Consider the following 20,175-nt stretch of genomic DNA (forward strand, 5'->3'; position numbering starts at 1 on the left):
TTGAAAACCTCTCAGGGAAGGCACTACAGAAATGTGAAGTACTATAACCATCCTGATTGTATATGAGACCTTTCCTGCAGCCTACGCGCTGACCTGGCTGTGTGGCTTTATTTGTGTTGGTTGTCTACCAGCACGTTAGAAAGAGCGCTATCACTGCACTAACGTAACCTACACAAGAGCAACAGAAAGTTTCAACCAGTCGCATAGCCGTGCGTGATTATCCCTGAAGTACTAATACTGGTCAAAGCTTTAGTACAGAAACTTCAAACCAGGTGACATTTGGGGTTCATCGCGGACCAGAAATACAGCCCGACCTGGCATGACATGAAACGTCTACCAAATGTCTCCAGGAATCTTCAGGCTTGACCCAAAGCCCATGAATATTAATCGTAAGGCTAGGGCTACTCTAGAGACCCTACAGCCGTGCAGCTGCACCAAGAGAGAGAACTGTCCCAACAGCTTAATTACTCCAGCCTCCTCCCCGAGCAGCGGGAGCTATGTTGGCAGGAGAAGTTCTCCCCTCAACATAGCGCTGTACACACCGGAACTTAAATCGGCATAAATTATATTGCTCAAGGGGGTGGCTAATTCACACCCCTGTCAACTTAAGCTGTAGTGAAGCCATAGACAAAGACTCCCACTGACTTCAATGAGCTTTGCATCTGGCCTTTATTTTTTGGAAGGGGAGAAGTAAACACAGACCTACTTAGGAAGATAGGGCAGGTAGGAGCAGCAAGGTCAGCTGCAATTCTTTCCTCATCAGTGTGTGACAGCACTGTGAAAAAGGTCTCTAGATACAGCATTGTTTACCATGTTGTTGAGCTTCTCTGTCCGTGTTATTTAGAGAAAAAGGAAGAAGCCAGTATGCAATGGCCTGAGTATACATGGATCTGTATTTGAGTGAGGGGAAAGACACAGCAGAACATATGTAGCAATGACACTCTGGTGGCCTATTTTCCTCCTTTTGGTAGAGCTGTAGAAGATAGAGTCACCAAAGCCACCCACAAGGGAAAGAATCAATTAGACTTAGGGAGGGGAAGATCCACTGAAGAACTATGACTGTTATTGACTAGATGGGCTACCAGCCACATTCAGCCCAGGTTTCTGCAAACAGCACAGGCCACACACCCCTCTCGTCCAGAAAGTTACCAGGAATGCAACACTAGATAGCAACCACAACACATGAAATTGAAGGGGAAAAGAAAAAGGGATCAGCACAACTCAAGGAGTGACCCATTTATGTGAGGGGTATGGCAAAGGTGTCTGGATGCACTGGTTCAGCACATCTCCTCAGCAACCTCCACTACTGGGACTGCCATGAAGCCACCTTTCCTCCTCCTTCAGCGCCACGAGTCTAAAGCTTCACACCCTTGGCAGAGACCATGAGGGAAGAATGGGGAGGTTACCACTGCATGCCTCCCTGGGAGTTTTCATGGGGCAGAGGGTGGGGCTCAGTTATTGCTGGGAAGTCTCTGTGCTCCTTTGGGCAAATCTCGCCCTGCAGAGGTCACCCCTAAAAGCTTGTCTGGTTTTCCTTATACTAAGAGATACGGTTCTCTCAGTGGCTACAGCATCCCCATGTATATTTCTGTAATTACGGTCGGGAATACACCGCATACTACAAACACTGACTCAAAGCTATTTAGTTACTATCCAGAAAATTTAAGGGCAACCACTGTACATAGCCATCTCCTAACAATAACTGTTAATGCCTCTCAGCTCATTGTCATCTGCGCACTCACTAAACATTAATCCACCCATTTTTTTTGACATTTAAGTCTTTTCTATTGAAATTTCTTCTTCTAAAATAACCCAAAGTAGGACCACAGGAATTGCCAAACTGGATCAGATCGTGGTCCATCTAGTCCAATATCCTGCCTTCAACAGCATTCAGCACCCAAGCCCTTCCCTCTAAGTTTTGCACTGATCAGGGAATTGTCTTGCTCCTGTTAGTTTTTTAAAAACAGATGTATCAGCAGGGGAAACAGTAGCAGTCTGCCTCCGACGTGCTGGCTCCAACAGAGCTGAAAAGCCGGGTGATCTTTATAGTAGTTCACTACCGAGAACCTTTCACATTTCTTTATAATGTGAATGAGATCAAATTAATAAACAGATCAATTAAATGCAGTGCTTCTAGCAAAACCCCCAGCCCCCACTAAGCTACACATAGGAAGAAGTAGTACAGGTTTCTCACATCATTGCTTCAGGAACCAATTGCCCACTTGCGACCCTATATTTACATTGTCCTGAGCTGTCCGGAGTGGCTCAGGAACATGAGTACCAACCTCAGGGGAGAATGTTACCAACCAGGGCACAAACCTCAGACTGGTAGTGAGTTCTGTACTTAGATTTCACCAACCGAGTATCCAGTGTGAAGTCCTGAAGCACTATAACAGCCTTAACTTGGAGTCACAGACAGTCCCCTTGGGCACTCAGTCTATCTTGCCATCCAGGCAAGCCTGTATTTGTGTCAGATGGCCCCTTACACCAAAAATCACAACAGTATTTAAGTTACTCCCAGTTCCAGAAGACCAGTCACTTACTAGTCAATTGCACCTTAGATCTTATACCAAAGACAACACTTGTAGCCAACACACAGATGAGCCAGACTGGTTTCCAGCTATGTGCTGGTCAGTGTTCAGTTCAGGACTAGTGGCCTTGGCATGAGCTGGCACCGGGTCTGCTAGCGTCACATACATGCTTTTGATTTTTTAGCGTACCTTACCAAGGCCCCAGAAGAAACTTTGAAGGCATATGTCTGCAGTTGGTGAGTGCAGGAAATCATGGTAACTTGTTGCAGAATGTATCTCATAAGCTCAAGCAGCAGCCAAGATTTCATGCTTGGTAACTGATGTGGGGCTGGTACCAAACCACAGGTCCAAATACTCCTGAATGCATCTAAATGCAGTAATCTAAATGCAGTGGTTCAGACTCTTTGCTGTTTGTTTGGATACTATACTAATACGTGGGGAAGAAAACATGCCACCCAGAGGTTTAAATGCACAGGTAGTATAACTCAGACACTGAGGGACTAGAGCGTAGCAAGAAAAGCAACTAAGAGGAAGGTGTAAGAAGGGGCATTGCAGGACTCCCTCACATATACACACATAGGCACCAACTTCCCCTCTTCCCCATGGGTGCTCGACCCTGCCTCTGCCACTGGCCCCGCCCCCAGCCCACCCCTTCCATGAGGCCATGGCCCTGCCCCACCTCTTTCCACTCCTGCGCCGCCCCCATTCCAATCCCTTCCCCGAAGTCCCCGCCCCAACTCCGCCCCCTCCCTGCCCCTATTCCAACTACTTCCCCAAATCCCCGCCCCGGCCCCACCTCCTCCCCTGAGCACATCATGTTCCAGCTCCTCCCCCCCTCCCGAAGCGTGCGAACGCTGCCAGACAGCCCCGGAGCACCCATGGAGTCGGCGTCTATGTATACACATACAAACTATACTGTCTTCTGGCTCCTCCATGTGTAGGTTACACCAATTTAGACCCAGTTATTGACATATGCTTATACATTGTTCTAGCATTTGGCCTCAAAAATCATAAATTGGTACAAAGAGGGCTCAGAAAAACATAGGAATGGCCATACTGGCTCAGACCAAAGGTCCATCTAGCCCAGTATCCTGTCTTCCGACAGTGGCCAATGCCAGGTGCTTCAGAGAAAATGAACAGAACAGATAATCATCAAGTGATCCATGCCCTGTCACACACTCCCAGCTTCTGGCAAACAGAGGCTAAGGATACCATACCTGCCCATCCTGACTAATAGCCATTGATGGACCTATCCTCCATGAACTTATCTAGTTCTGTTTCAAACCCTGTTAGCGTCTTGGACTTCACAACATTCTCTGGCAAAGAGTTCCACAGGTTGACTTTATGTCAAGAAATACTTGCTTTTATTTGTTTTAAACCTGCTGCCTATTAATTTCATTTGGTGACCCCCTAGTTCTTGTGTTATGAGAAGGAGTAAATAACACTTCCTTATTTACTTTCTCCACACCAGTCATGATTTTATAGACCTCAATCATATCCTCCCTTACTCGTCTCTTTTCCAAGCTGAAAAGTCCTAGTTTTATTAATCTCTCCTCATACAGAAGCCGTTCCATATCATTATTCACTTTTGTTGACCTTTTCTGAACCTTTTCCAATTCCAATATATCTTTTTTGAGATGGGGTGACCACATCTGCACGCAGTATTCAAGATGTTGGCGTACCATGGATTTATACTGAGGCAATATGATATTTTCTGTCTTATTATCTATCCCTTTCCTAATGATTCCCAACATTCTGTTTGATTTTGCACATTGAGGGGACGTTTTCAGAGAACTATCCACAATGACTCCAAAATCTCTTTCTTGAGTGGCAACAGCTAATTTAGACCCCATCATTTTATATGTATAGTTGGGACTATGTTTTCCAATGTGCATGACTTTGCATTTATCATCATTGAATTTAATCTGCCATTTTGTTGCCCAGTCACCCAGTTCTGAGAGATCCTTTTGTCGCTCTTCGCAGTCTGCCTGGGACTTAACTATCTCGAGTAGGGTTGCCCACTTTCTACTCACACAAAACCAAACACCCTTGCCCTGCCCCACCCTCCTCCAAGGCCCTGCCCATCTCCTACCCCTTCTCTGAGGCCCCGCCCCAGCTCGCTCTCCTCACCCTCACTCACTTGCTCATTTTCACCATGCTGGCTCAGGGGGCTGGGGTGCAGAAGGGGGTGAGGGCTCCAGCTGGGGGTGTGGCAGCAATAAAGTCCAAGGGCAAAAGCTAAAATAGTTTGTACCTTGGGGAAGTTTTAACCTAAGCTGGTAAAAATAAGCTTAGGGGGTTTTTCATGCAGGTCCCCACATCTATACCCTAGAGTTCAGAGTGGGGAAGGAACCTTGACAACCCCTTTTTCCAGATCATTTATGAATACGTTGAACAGGTCCCAGTACAGACCCTTGCAAGGGGACATCACTGTTTACCTCTCTCCATTCTGAAAACTGGCCATTTATTCCTATTCTTTGTCTCCTATCTTTTAACCAGTTACCAATCCATGAGAGGACTTTCCCTCTTATCCCATGAGAGCTTACTTTGCTTCAGAGCCTTTGGTGAGGGACCTTGTCAAAGGCTTTCTAAAAATCTAAGTACATTATATCCACTGGATCCCCCTTGTCCACATGTTTGTTGACCCCTATCAAGGTTCCCTCCCGACTCTGAACTCTAGGGTACAGATGTGGGGACCTGCATGAAAACCCCCCTAAGCTTATTTTTACCAGCTTAGATTAAAACTTCCCCAAGGTACAAACTATTTTACCTTATGTCCCTGGATCTTATTGCTGCCACCACCAAGCGTCTAACAAATATATGAAAGGGAAAGAGCCCGCTTGGAAACGTCTTACCCCCCAAAATCCCCCCAAGCCCTACACCCCCTTTTCTGGGGAACGCTTGATAAAAATCCTCACCAATTTGCATAGGTGAACACAGACCCAAACCCTTGGATCTTAAGAACAATGAAAAAGCAATCAGGTTCTTAAAAGAAGAATTTTAATTAAAGAAAAGGTAAAACAATCACCTCTGTAAAATCAGGATGGTAAATACCTCACAGGGTAATCAGATTCAAAACATAGAGAATCCCTCTAGGCAAAACCTTAAGTTACAAAAAGACACAAAAACAGGAATATACATTCCATTCAGCACAACTTATTTTATCAGCCATTTAAACAAAACAGAATCTAACGCATATCTAACTAGATTGCTTACTGACTTTTTACAGGAGTTCTGACCTGCATTCCTGCTCTGGACCTGGCAAAAGCAACACACAGACAGAGAGAACCCTTTGTTTCCTCCCCCTCCAGCTTCAAAAGTATCTTGTCTCCTCATTGGTCATTTTGGTCAGGTGCCAGCAAGGTTATCTTAGCTTCTTAACCCTTTACAGGTGAAAAGGTTTTTCCTCTGGCCAGGACAGATTTAAAGGTGTTTACCCTTCCCTTTATATTTATGACAACCCCCCTCAAAGAATTCTAGTAGATTGGTGAGGCATGATTTCCCTTTACAAAACCCATGTTGACTCTTCCCCAACAAGTTATGTTCATCTATGTGTATGACAATTTTGTTCTTTACTATAGTTTCAACCAGTTTGCAGGTACTGAAATTAGGCTTATCAGCAATAGGTATGATAATCTGCAGACACACATAACTAACTACAGAAGCAACATTACAAGTTACCCATACGATGGCATCAGTGACTTACTATCAGCAAACAACTATTCACACCTCCGGGTGGCATAACAGAAACACTTCGGAGAGTTTCCAGTGTACAATGGCCATCTGTCAAAGGAAAGGAGTATGTGGACTTCATCTGGGACAGCTAAGGGCTCCGGAATGAGTGATGCATGCTTACATAGGCTCTGGCCCGCTATCCATTGGCAGACACATGCAAAGGAGCAGAATTCCACACACCAGCCTCAACACAAGATCAGCAGGTTTTAGTTCCTTTATGCTGTGGTTTTTGAAGCTTTATCAATTACCTGCATCTGGGTTTCTCTGTGGAATCCACAGAATGTCAAGTCGCAACTTCCCATGCTTCTTTTTCAGACATTTCTGTCCCTTCCGCACTCATCCCACCCTAGTTTGCTTACTTCCTAGGATGTCTGGCACGAAACCAAAGAATTTAAAAAAAAAATCAAGATGATGTGCAGATGTTTTATTTATGCTATGCCATGATTTATAAAATCTACAGTATTTCACTGATCTACTTCATACCTTGCAGGAGCAATGAACAAACAGTCTATCAGGAAATTAAAAAAAAAAAGTCACTACATTATCTCACTCCTACACGATCAGTAAGGTGCCAAGCACGCTTTTGGCACCAGATCCATAACAACACTAAAGCCAAGTCTTCAATGACAGACAAGTAAGATGCTCCCAAAGATTGTACGGAAAGAAGCAGAGGGAGGAAGGGGAAGAGGAGAGGATATTATACAGTCTACAATAGTTTATAAGCAAAACAGAATCTAGGGATGAACTGAAACCAAACTCCCTGACCCAAACTTTACAAAAGCTGAAATTCAGACCCAGACTTTGCAGCTTGCTCCCATTTGTAAATTAACATCAAAACACTCAAATAAGCACCATGTATGCAAGAATATGAATGCAATCTTGCCAATAAGTTCACCGTCTGCCTCTCCTACAAAGAAACCCATTAAATAGCCACCAGAGGTTAGCAACCAAACGCTGTTTGTTCTAGAGCAAAGCTAATCTGGCTAGAAAGTGCCTGAATGTTTTCATTTGTTTACAGTAGCACTCACGATGTGCTAGGTGCTTGCCAAATACTGTCCCTTCCCCAAGGATTTCCCAAACTAATGGCAGCCAAGCAAACAAAGGTTAGACAAAAAAAGAACTGGAACAACAATAGACAAATTATATACAAAACAACTTGATTCACTGTAGGAAACATTTAGTTCATATAATAATTTAATTCCTGCCTTGATCTGTGCCGGATTTTTCCCTGGCATTTATTTCTTCTTTATTCAGTCCAATCTTACATTAATTCAGCCTAAATTTCCCTTTCCTTAGCTTCATCTTTTGATTCATTTCTCAATAATATCTCTTGTTCCCCCCTCAGCTTCCCAGCATAAATACCAGAGATGACATTTTTTCCAGTGGTTTTGATGAGACCAGCTTTTTTTTTTTTTTCTCCTTTTGCTCGTTCCATATGAGGCTAAGTTTGGCAGGAAATAAAGGTGCAATGGCAGCTCCCACTATGAAAGAAGAGCTTCCATCAGAGCCATCTGCTTTCACCAGCACACCTGAGCAGCTCCAGCAATATTGGCAAACAGGCCTCCAAGGGGAGGTCAGCTAGATTCCTCTGCTGCCACCCAGAAAACATTACGCTGATGAAAAAGCCCAAACACTGTACAAATTAGTACAAGTTTGAAAGGAATATGTAAGGCCTTAGCAGTCTGAAGAAAGGATTCTGGTTTTTCCTCTAGATTCCAGCAGAAAGGGGCAGGCTGTAGCTGTTTCAATCACTTTGCAAATCCATATTCTATTTCTCTGACATATTTTTACTCAGACACCCCTGCCATTGCATCATCTTTAAAAACCACACTATGGAGAGGCTTTCAATACTATCCACTTAAATCTGCATATTTTGCAGTTTCTTCTTTAAGAGATTATTAATCATGTTTATCAGGGTAGTGCCTAAGGACCAGCCAAGAATGGGGCCCTTTTGTGCTAGGCACTGTACAAACAGAGTAACAAACAGCCCTTGCCTAGAAGAGCTCACAAATTTAAGTAGACTAGAGACATGGGAAAGGGTGGAACACACAAGCAGAGTGAACAAGGTAATGGTGGCAAATATGTTTGTTTCATTATTTGGAAGAGGGGTTAGTTAGGAGTGGATCAGATGAATGGAAACAACAGGAAAGAGAGAGGGGACATTAAAAGAAACAGGAATGAGGGGGACAGAGCAGTGGAAAAGAGGGTAGGAGGGGAAGATGTGAAGTGAAGCTGAAGTGAAGAGACTGAGAGATTGGAGCAAATGACCAATCAGCACAGGGCAGAAAAAGTCCAGTCAAACCTGCAGAAAGTTGTCTGAATGGCCAAAGATCCCTACTTCAGCTGTTTCTGCAGCTGCTCCCACCAGCTGGAGTCTCTGACTCGTTCTTCTCTACAGTTCTTCCCTCCCCGCAAGGTCACATGGTGCAGAGTAGGCAATTTAAATTGACTCATTTCAGTCCCAGCTTTCAAGGTGCTCTGCCGTGAGCCAACCAAATTTGTGTTCATTTCCAGGTTTCTAATAGGGGCAGTAGATATTTCACACCCCTGAGCGATGTAGCTATGTCGATTTACATTTTAAGTGTAGACGAGGCCTAAGACAGGCAGAACTCACACTGGGCAATGAACTGGAATTGCTTGCTGGGAGCCCCTCAGAACACACACACTGCACTTTAAAGACATTTTGCCTCAATCACAACGAAAGGAGGTAGGATTCAAACTGTTAATCACATTTTAAAGAGTCCCTTGTTCCATCTGGTCACATAAGAAGAGGGAAAAGGTTATTACAGCACTTTCAGTTATCTAACCACAAGCCACCAGCTACATGCAGGGAAAGTTCAGCTAGAGCCAGCTGTGTGATAGTTCTCATCAGAGCCTACACCCTCAACATGCAGTTCTGCTCTGAAAAGTGACTATCAAAATGGCATCGTTGGCTTCCATGTTTATTGGGTCTTTGTCATAAATATAAAGGGAAGGGTAAACACCTTTAAAATTCCTCCTGGCCAGAGGAAAAACCCTTTCACCTGTAAAGGGTTAAGAAGCTAGGATAACCTCGCTGGCACATGACCAATGAGGAGACAAGATACTTTCAAAGCTGGAGGGGAGAGAAACAAAGGGTCTCTCTGTTTGTGTGATGCTTTTGCCGGGAACAGAAAAGGAATGGAGTCTTAGAACTTAGTAAGTAATCTAGCTAGATATGTGTTCGATTCTGTTTTGTTTAAATGGCTGATAAAATAAGTTGTGCTGAATGGAATGTATACTCCCGTTTTTGTGTCTTCTTGTAACTTAAGGTTTTGACTAGAGGGATTCTCTATGTTTTGAATCTGATTACCCTGTAAGGTATTTACCATCCTGATTTTACAGAGGTGATTCTTTTACTTTTTTTCTTCAATTAAAATTCTTCTTTTAAGAACCTGATTGCTTTTTCATTGTTCTTAAGATCCAAGGGTTTGGGTCTGTGTTCACCTATGCAAATTGGTGAGGATTTTTATCAAGCCTTCCCCAGGAAAGGGGGTGTAGGGTTTGGGGAGGATCTGGGGGGGAAGACATTTCTAAGCGGGCTCCTTCCCTGTCATATATTTGTTAGATGCTTGGTGGTGGCAGCAATAAAGTCCAAGGGCAAAAGGTAAAATAGTTTGTACCTTGGGGAAGTTTTAACCTAAGCTGGTAAAAATAAGCTTACGGGGTTTTCATGCAGGTCCCCACATCCGTAACCTAGAGTTCAGAGTCGGGAAGGAAACTTGACAGTCTTAGTGATTTCTGTTCTGACTGTGCTAACACAATACCACGGAGTAACTAAAACACCAAAAACTATCCATTTCTGAGGGCTCTTTTTCAGTATTGGAGTGCATTAAGTTAGTACTATACCCTTAAATATTTCATGGTTTTTAGGAGCTAACACTATAAAGATCACTGGTCAGAAAATTATTTTGGGGAATACAAACTGAGAATATAATACATGCTATTATACTGATACCATTTTAACACCCAAATTATTTATATTTTGTAAAAACATCCATCTACAAAATTTTAGACATGGGAAATACCTCCATGAGTTTAAGTTCCAATGGAGCCATATTTGGTTTAAAATCGGCATTCCCTGGCAGAATAATGCTACAATGCTTGGGCTATAAATGCTAATTAATGAAAATATGAAAGTGAAATGGTCTAGAAATCCATTATCAGAAAATATAACTGACTAGACTACTGTGTTTTCATTGTTCAAGTTTAAGAGAAATAGACAAAAGTGATATGCAAACCAAGAACGTTTTTAGATTTTCAGAATTAATAATCCAAGGTGACATTTATAATACAGTTAAAAACACTGTCTTTTAGAAATACATGGTTCTTAACTGGCCAGTTTATTATTTCATTATTATGATTGGTATTTGCAAAGAAAGGCTTTGAAATGGATATTTAAATAGCTGACCCAACCTAGATCGAAGAATGTATTTCTCTCTTGTAAATAGATTTTTCCCCTTTTTGCCCCAAATTCCATTTAGAAATCATTACAAAAAAAAAAAAAATCTATGGCTTGCTATGCAACATCACAACACTAGTGCCAAAAACTGACCTACAATTAACAGTCACCCCAACTACCAGACAAACATTTGCATTGGCAGAATTGTTCAAAAATTGCCTTTCTATGCCAAGAAAAAAAGCCTATTGGATACCCACAGCTTAATAGACAACATTCCTGTATTCTAAAATCACCACCACCAATTACTTGGCTGAAATAGTTTTTGCAGCTGTATACAAGATGTCTCAAAAGCAGAGGCTTTTGCTGCATTCCTTCTCCCTGTACACACTATGCACTCTTTTGCAACGGCATGAAAACTATTATGATTTTAGGTTACACAGTAATGCAGTCTTAACAGGTTTCCCCTAACAGTCCTAGCTGTGCCTATGAATAAATGAAAGCTAACAAAGTGTCTGAGCACTACAGCGGTTCTGCCTTTAAGCTCAAGACTATGACAAAAGAAATTTTAAAAAGAAATGACATAAAATGTCCTAACTGAACTAGAAGAAAAGTAGCAGTGCAGAAATGGGCAGCAAAAAACTTGAGAATTTTACCTCTGGCCAAACCAGTTGATGGCCACACAAGCAGTGAACCTCCTTAATCACAGATCTAGGGCCCAGCAATAAAACAGCTACAGTAAGTCACAATTGCTCTTTGTTCTTCATACTATGACTTTTGCTCAGTTTCTTATGCAAGCTCCTAAAGGGATTATGAACAGAATTTCTTGATCTTTTTCCCCCTCTCCATTTGAGGATCCAGATAATTAAACTCACGTAGGGCCCAATACACTAGGCACATGGCAATGATGAGCTCGACAACCAGCATCAGTTCTTCAGAACCCACATGACACCTGCATTTCTAAGCAAAGTGACCACAAGATCTTTGCAGTACACTGTACTTCCCCTCCCAGTCCAGCGTTTGGAATCATAGCTCATCAGGTAGGTTTTAACTTAGGTCCCAGTCCTCCAAGGAGATGAGCACTCTGTGCATACATTATAAGCTCTTTAGGGCAGGGATCATGCTTTTTGTTTCTCTCAAGCACTATGCACAATTTAGGACACTACATAAGTAATAATTTAAGGCTATCATTTTATTAGGTAGTGTATATATTATAAACACGCACTGTAAATCTGGACACAAGACAGTGTGGCAGTACGTTTTTATGGGCTACACTGCCAGTTTTCAATCTGTCCTGTGAAAAGGGCAGCATGTAGCTGCAGTGCCCCAGGAAGAGATCAGGGGGGGAATCGCCACAATTCCCTCCCTGATTCCACCTTTCCTCCAGGGGGAAAAACAAGCCTATATTTAATGTAGATTGCTTCCTCCTCTGTTTCAGAGTAACAGCCGTGTTAGTCTGTATTCGCAAAAAGAAAAGGAGTACTTGTGGCACCTTAGAGACTAACCAATTTATTTGAGCATAAGCTTTCGTGAGCTACAGCTCACTTCATCGGAAGTGAGCTGTAGCTCACGAAAGCTTATGCTCAAATAAATTGGTTAGTCTCTAAGGTGCCACAAGTACTCCTTTTCTTCTTCCTCCTCTGTGTTGGTTCAGCTATACAGAACAGCACATGGCAAGGGTAGATCAAAGGCTCTGCCCTCTCTCAGTCCCAGCCTGCCCACCTGCGTGGCAGAGGGGAGTAGCAGCCCAGTCGAGACTGCTCTTCTTCCTGGTCTGTAACCTTTCCAAGCATTTAGCCTATACAGGGGTGTAAGAGGGTATAATCTTGCCCTATATTTCCAAACCCAGCCCCTGACCTTTGAGCACTCTGCAATCCTCCTCCATTTGGATACTATTTAAGGAAGAGATCCAATCATTTCTGCCCACACAGGAAGTTTGGAAGCTGAATATTCCCAGATCTGACCACCAGGTCCTGGCATTATGCAAACACTATGGAAAGTATGGCCAAGCGCACAATCAGATTCTTTCCAGGCTTTGCAGAAACAGTAGCTAGTTTATAAAATATAAAGTCAAATGCTAGTGACTAGGGTCGTTAGAACTCCAGTAAAACCGACTGAGGATGTGACCATCATACAACCTTCAGTGAAAAGGAATTCACATAGTGCAACATTCAGCAACACACAGTGGTCTGAAAATACGACGTATGGGATTAATTCAGCAAAACATGCTGACCCAGCAAGGTATTGCACTGAGCAAATGCTAGAGTGCAAGTATATTTAGGATGCATAGAAAGGGAAAAGCAGATCCACTTCTCGGTTTGTCAAAGAGCTTATAAATTATGTGTGTGAGATAGTCTAAACAGGTGGGGCATGGAAGAACTCCCCTCGTCTTTACCAATCTTTTTCAGTGGGGAATGGTTCTGGGAAGAGGGAAAGGAAAGTCCATCTCTGTGTTTTGCAGTAAGCAGTTTATATTAACCCACAACTAACTAAAAGCCCACAAGCGGAACAGAAAAGCAAGACCATGTACATACCTCTTTGGAGCACCAAGCGCATTTTGGATGAATGAGCAGGCACTCTTCACAGGAGGTAGCACTTCCACTTGTGCAAATATTGAGACCTTCAACAATAAAAAACAACAGAGAATGGGGTCATCTTACAGGTGAAACAGCTTGAAATTGGTAGCTTATTGCTCATCGCAATACACTTTATGTAACAATTAATGTAAGATTAAACATTTCACAGGCCTTTGGAGTTTGAACCACCGAAAATTAGGACTCTAGTGATTTCCTTTCCTCCCCGCTCAGATCAATTAATTTTTGGAAGAGTTAGTCAATTGATCAATCTAATTAAATATTTCCAAGACTTCTGCTAGAACACAACAGTCATTACATTGACATGAATGTTGCTCCTTGCAAATCCTAGATAACACTGACTTTTAAAAGCTGGCAAAACAAGTCCCAGTAGGCTTTTTATGATTATTATTATTATTCCTTTTCATCTGAATGAACTAGTAGGGTAAAATATTAATACATCTTTTTAATCTTAAATTAACCTTTAATTATCTCTGATCCCCACTTCCCACACGAGTGATTTACATAATTGAGTCACCTCCTTACTCAAAATTGCTTTAATTTATTAAGAGTCATTTCCATAGCATATCCAGGTTAAGCAAGACAGCTCGTTTATATTGGGTAGTGTCCAATGCATCTTAGAATGGAACATGTTGGTCCGCGCTGTATGGTAGTATGTTTTTTATGTGGAGTGCTAATGCAAAACATACATTGACTCCGGCACACACAACTTGCAATGTTATCGGCACCCTTAAATTATTAGCGTCATACAGAGTAAAGACAACCAACAGGATTTTATACCCAGAATCTAGTATGGAGGTTCTGAGCACATTAAATTAGTGCTGAGTTGTCATCACTAGGGTTAAATCGTACTAAACATCAAAAGTATTAGGTTTGAATGCAACAGCGTAAGTTTAATGGTGTCTGTAGATATGATGAAAATAACCATCGATGTCTCTGTGCTCCAGTGTGCAGCTATTAACGTCAACTGTCGATAACTAATTAGACAAAATTCCAACAGAGGAGTCTATGTGGATGCTGCATAGTCTAAAAGGAAATGCCTTGGGCTTGAATTCTGAGCCCACTTATTTTTCCCACACTGAATGTCAATGAAAGCATTTCATGCCTCGTGCTACAGCTCATCTATTAGCAGACAGTTATATCCACAGACACTATTGCACTATGCATAAAGCCAGTGAAGGCTGAGTGGACTTGGTGATGTCTGGAATAGGCTGATTAAAGTTTTGCTCTTTAGGAGGAACTTTTTGTTGTAATGTCGGCTTCTGAGTCCCAACTGCTGCCCTCCTTGAATGCATTTATATTTAAAAATTTTAAATGTTGGATTTGGCTGTAGGGGTCACTCAAGTTTGAGGGATGTATTGAAGAGGAAGGAAGTAGTGAATCAAGCTGGACAGCTGTATAAGGGAATGCCATGCTCTAGGTTAGAAGCTAGTAAAGGGTAATTTTCACATCACAATTTTTAAGTCATGATTGTGCCCTGACTGTTTATGTCAATGTCTCACACTGGCAATTATCTATAACCCACAGGATGATTCATTTTAACTCACTCTCCCTAAATCAAGGGAGCTATGACTTGTACTTTTTCAATGGTTTTCATTGAAGGATACCGTCTGGTTTTGTTTTCATTTAACAATAGTTAAAAATTACAATAATGTTATTTAATTGATTGCTATTATATACATGCAATTTACTCCTTAAACCAAGCCCAATTTCTGGACTTTTCAAGAATTCAAAAAATGAAACAAAATATTGACTATAAAACTGAGCTACTGTCTGCACAGATCTGTAATTAACACGTTGAACTCTATTTCCAAACCATGCAATTAGATGTGGTTTTCAGAGAAGCTGTAAAGCTTTCCCCACTCACAAGAAGTCTTGTAACAATGGGTTTTGTAGTATAGCAAAACTGCTGTGTTTTATTTTCCTTATAAATTAATTCAAGGGGCAAAGGAGGGGACTAATTGGAGAGAAAACAAACTGTTGTAGAAATCAGCCTTCCTGTTGCAGGTACAACCAGCACCACTGCTCTAAATGTCCAAGATGTGTCTCTGATACTGGTTTTGAAAAGTCAGTGCCTCACTAATGATATTTTGTGATGTTTACCAAGTAGTATGGTTAAGAGGACATCTCTAGAAGCCAACAGCAGCTGAGTTCTAATCCTGGCTTTCCCACTGACATTTAGACATCACTTGACCTTCTGTCTGTAAAATGAGGCTAATGTTTACCTACCTTCTTTACAAAATATTGTAAATGGGTTATCCTCATTTATAGGCGGGACTGTGAGGATTTACGTATTAATAGAGTTTAAGGCCAGAAGCAACCACAAGATCGTCTAGTCTTAATGTTGTTATTAAAATGAAAACCAAGAGTTCCCTTCATTGGGCCTTTCCCATTCTGTACCAGGGCTAATGCCTCCTCCACAGCACCCTACTCACGCCACTCAGCAAGGTGCAGGGAACATGGCAGCTTTTGAAGTTTCAACATTTGTTTTCGTTATGCACTGGAATAAAACCAAACCTTTCAACCGTTGCTGGAAAAAAGGGAATTGTGTCACAATGCAAAAAAGGGAATTGTGTCAAAAACCTGAGCTTTTTGATTTGAGTGGTGTGCATCACCACTGGCCTGGGAGACCCAAATTCAAGTCCCTGCTCTGCCCAAGTCAGTGCTGACTTTTTCATCTCAGATTATGCTAAATCAGGTGGAGCAGAGACATGAACCTAAATTTCCTACATCCCAGGCCAGTGCCCTGACCACCAAACTTTAGAGTGTGAGTCTTAGGCTCTCTCTAACTTGATTAAAATAGATACACCTCCATGTAACACATTTCAGCTTCAGCAAAACAGCATATTTGGACAAAAATGTTCGGACAAGCTCTAGCTGGGAAAGGAATCCACCCCTCCAAAGCCACAGATCTCCACAGCTGCTAACATGCCATCCGTCTGGCATAACCCAAGCTTGCATGCCACCAACCACAAGAGGCTGGAGGATCTGCACCTATTCTCCATATTGCTCTGCCCTGTATCTAGTTCCACGCTGCTCAAGTACCCAGCAGGCTCTGAGTGGCTTCCTCAAATCGTGCCATTTCCTTGGAACAGCAGAACTACACTGGTTCCAATGCAAGAGGGACCTCTGCACCCATGGGTGAAAAGGGCAAGATTTGCACCCAGGAGGATAACTCAGCTATGATCCCAAAATTCTGATGATGCAGAATGAGCTACACCAAACAGCAAGTTTGTGAGAGGCGCCCAGGGAGGCCACCGAACAGATGCTCCATGCAAATTGCTGCGACCTTTTTTTAAACCAGTTCTGCCATAAAGCCCAATATAGCCAACTCCATAGTACATAACACATTTTAATGTACCAGCTTGCCTAAAACAGAGATAGCTCTGTATCCATGTAGTTAGGTGCGAGATTTCATCCACCTTAGCTACGTAGGGGCTGAAGTCAGTAGGAGTTATGAGTACTCAGCATCTCTTAGGATGGAAGAAAATCTATGGTGAAAATCTGTTGAGTTTTACTGCCCCATGCCATAGCACTCTCCACAGGATGAAGAGCTTGTAAATGTAGCTAGTTAATAATGTAAACACAAGGGGTAAATAAATGAAGAGTGGACTCAAAGAAGTTTATTGGGCTCAACTTATAAGAGACCAGCACTACACTAATAAAGAGAGTGGCCATTTCCAGTATTATCAGAGCACAATCACAAATTGCTGCTGTTTTAATAGGTGTCCGGGAGCCATAAAAGCATCCCTGCTGAGGAGAACAATGACAGCTCTCTGGATTAAGTACATCTTTCACATTAGGGCTGAACCTGTGCCAGGAGCAATATAAGGAAAGGAGGCCTAGATATCAACAGATAATAAAATGAATGTTTTAGATTTTATGATTATTAATGCTGCCACTTGCCATCTAGATCACTGAAGACCTGTAACCCAAACACTCAGTGAACCTAATCAATATTCTAGGGAGGAATCTTTCTTCTGTTGAAGTTGATTATAATCAAACTTTATTCCTTTTCATGCCAAGTAGAGAATGGCTTGAGTTGTAAAATCCAGACCCACAAAGTTTAAGGCAGTTCACATCCAGGGATATGGTCTTCTAGGCCACATTCAATAGCAAGTCTCTACCAACTCTGAAAATAAATAATCACATTAAAAAGAAAAACCTTGAAGTGGGGCCTTGGAGAATATCTATGAGCAAGAACTTGCCTGTTCTTTGTAATTAGGAGTGAAATCCAAAATTGATCAGAAACCATTGAAAATCAAAGCTGAGCCCTTTGTTCAAATGGTTCAAGTCAATATGACTGCTGGCTAGCTCTCCACTGGCCTCTCAGGACACTTAGAGAAGGATAATCAGGTCTGTTCAGATAACAACTGCTCCTTGTACTATCCTTACAATATTTGCTCCAAATGGACACAGAGATCTGGTACTTTTGAGAAACAGCAAAAAGCAATAGTATATATGGAAACCTGGGCACACGCAATTCCAGGCTTAGCTGAAGACAACTCACCTCAAGTGTGACTTACTCAAAACATCTGTATTTTTAAGAGCAAGGCACATGTGGCTATTATTTACCACTGTGATATTTGGCAATTTGGTAAACATTTTGGAATATAAAACACAATCAAAACACAGGAGGAAAAAATCAAGAGAACCTTTGGGCTGGTGAACTGCTCTATTTTATTGGGACTGTTGATTTTCATGCTCTGTATTTTTATTTTCAGTTATAATAATTATATATAGTCTCTGGGGGAAAAATGTTTTTTATTGGGATTGCTAGTAAAAAGGGATACCAGTCCAAAAACTCTTGAGCACCCTGACACCACTTACAAAAAAAAAATTTAACAGCCTGTCCCCAAATTTGATGGGAGTTTGTTGTTTTCAGAACCACATGTTCATTGTTTGGCCTAAAATGAGGAGAACCAAGGACTGTAACATGATGCATGTGCGTGCACTTTGTGAGGTCTACTCCTTTCCTGATACGGTTATCTCATTTCGGAAGGTGTGTCAGAGTCATGTCGGGCAATATCATTAACCACATACCAGCTACTGCACTACATTCTGCCTTGAAACCAGTTCAACTCCTTTATAAAGAGCCCCTTATAACATGCCAAACCCAGCATTAAAAACACCTCCTCACAACGTGCACATTTTCCCTTGGCTCAGATGGGGGAACCCTGCCACGGAGACCTCTTTCGTGCTTCCGGATAAACAACCCCACTCATTGGTGGCTGCACCTTGGTGGTGGACGAAGTGAACTTTGTGATATATATATAGTGCCTGTACAGAGCTTTGAGTCCAAAGGCCCTGTAGACAACGTACAGTATCAAGGTTATGGAATTTAAAAAAACCCGATTATTTAAAAACCTGACCTCACACTTGGCAAGGCAATTCCCATCTTTTCATGTATTTATACCTGCTCCTGTATTTTCCACTCCATGCATCTGATGAAGTGAGTTCTAGCCCACGAAAGCTTATGCCCAAATAAATGTGTTCATCTCTAAGGTGCCACAAGGACTCCTCTTGTTTTTGCTGATACAGACTAACAGGGCTACCCCTCTGAAACAGATTATTGATAACCTTCGATCCAGAAAGTGTTTCAAGGAGTCTTTTGTGCTGGGGGATGGGGGGATATCACCTGCCCCGCTAAGGGGGGGAGGGAAGGAATCCAGAACCCAGTTTGCCCCCAGAATCTGGAACATCAATGGGGCACTTCATCTGTCTTTAGCTGCTTCGGGGGAAGGCCGCCCTCCCTGAGCACTTGGCAAAGGGATACCTTGCCAGGAAGAAACAACACCCCCCCCCGCCCCAGCTAGTCACTTTCCCCACCCCCCTCTCTCTTGCCACAAGCCCCCGTGCAGCCCCAGGAAGCCACCACAGAGCTGATGGTTAGTACTATTATCCCTGCCGCGCAATCTTCGCAATTTCCACTCGGAACAGCCCCCCAGCTTCCCGGTCGGGTGAGACCTGAACAGCCAGCTTACCCCTGAGGTGGTGGAGCAGGGCGGAGAGGACGAAGAGGCGGGCGGCGCTGGGGGAAGACAGCCCCAGTCCCCGGGGCATAGTGCCTGCAGCTGGAGGTGGGGTTGCGCTGCAGCGGAGGAGCCCGCCGAGCTAGCAGCGGCCACAGCTGCCTGGCCGGCGGGAGGCAGCGAGCCGCTCGGCCGCTGCAGCAGGAGCGATCCCGGCCTGCCGGGCGCGCATTACTGTCCCGGCGAACAGGTCACGGAGACGGGCTGGGCGCAGAGCATGCCCCGCTCCCCGGGGGACCAGGCAGCGAGCCCTGCGGCGCCTCAGGGGGTCCCCTCCCCGACCATCAGCAGCGGGCAACGGCCTGGAGCGCAGCGCCACCGGCTCAGGAGTTGCGTGGCGGGACCTCCCGGTTTGCAGCCAAGTTTCCCAAGCCTTGGATTAATCCCTTCATTTCTCCCTCCCCGGGTCTGCCCCGCGCCCGCTGTCCCCTCCCTCCCTGGGCCTGGCTCCCGCTGTCCCCTCCCTCCCGGGTCTGCCCCGCGCCCGCTATCCCCTCCCTCCCTGGGCCTGGCTCCCGCTGTCCCCTCCCTCCCGGGTCTGCCCCGCGCCCTCTGTCCCCTCCCTCCCTGGGCCTGGCTCCCGCTGTCCCCTCCCTCCCGGGTCTGCCCCGCGCCCTCTGTCCCCTCCCTCCCTGGGCCTGGCTCCCGCTGTCCCCTCCCTCCCGGGTCTGCCCCGCGCCCGCTGTCCCCTCCCTCCCTGGGCCTGGCTCCCCCTGTCCCCTCCCTCCCGGGTCTGCCCCGCGCCCGCTGTCCCCTCCCTCCCTGGGCCTGGCTCCCGCTGTCCCCTCCCTCCCGGGTCTGCCCCGCGCCCGCTGTCCCCTCCCTCCCTGGGCCTGGCTCCCCCTGTCCCCTCCCTCCCGGGTCTG

At 43.9% G+C, this 20,175-nt stretch overlaps 1 protein-coding gene across 1 annotated transcript in view; it reads right to left on the reverse strand.

Annotated features, from left to right (window-relative positions):
* The window catches only part of ITGB5 (integrin subunit beta 5), a 116,120-nt gene extending 96,390 nt beyond the window's left edge, over positions 1-19,730 (reverse strand). Inside the window, exons 1-2 of the mRNA XM_073305158.2 lie at positions 19,262-19,730; positions 13,218-13,303 (exon numbers count right to left, since the gene is read on the reverse strand). Coding sequence (XP_073161259.1) covers positions 13,218-13,303; positions 19,262-19,340 — 165 coding nt within the window. The 5' untranslated portion in view covers positions 19,341-19,730. The remainder of the gene's footprint in view (positions 1-13,217; positions 13,304-19,261) is intronic.
* Between the last annotated feature and the right edge of the window lie 445 nt (positions 19,731-20,175).

The sequence above is a fragment of the Lepidochelys kempii genome, chromosome 11, assembly GCF_965140285.1.
Source record: "Lepidochelys kempii isolate rLepKem1 chromosome 11, rLepKem1.hap1, whole genome shotgun sequence".
Taxonomy (NCBI): domain Eukaryota; kingdom Metazoa; phylum Chordata; order Testudines; family Cheloniidae; genus Lepidochelys; species Lepidochelys kempii.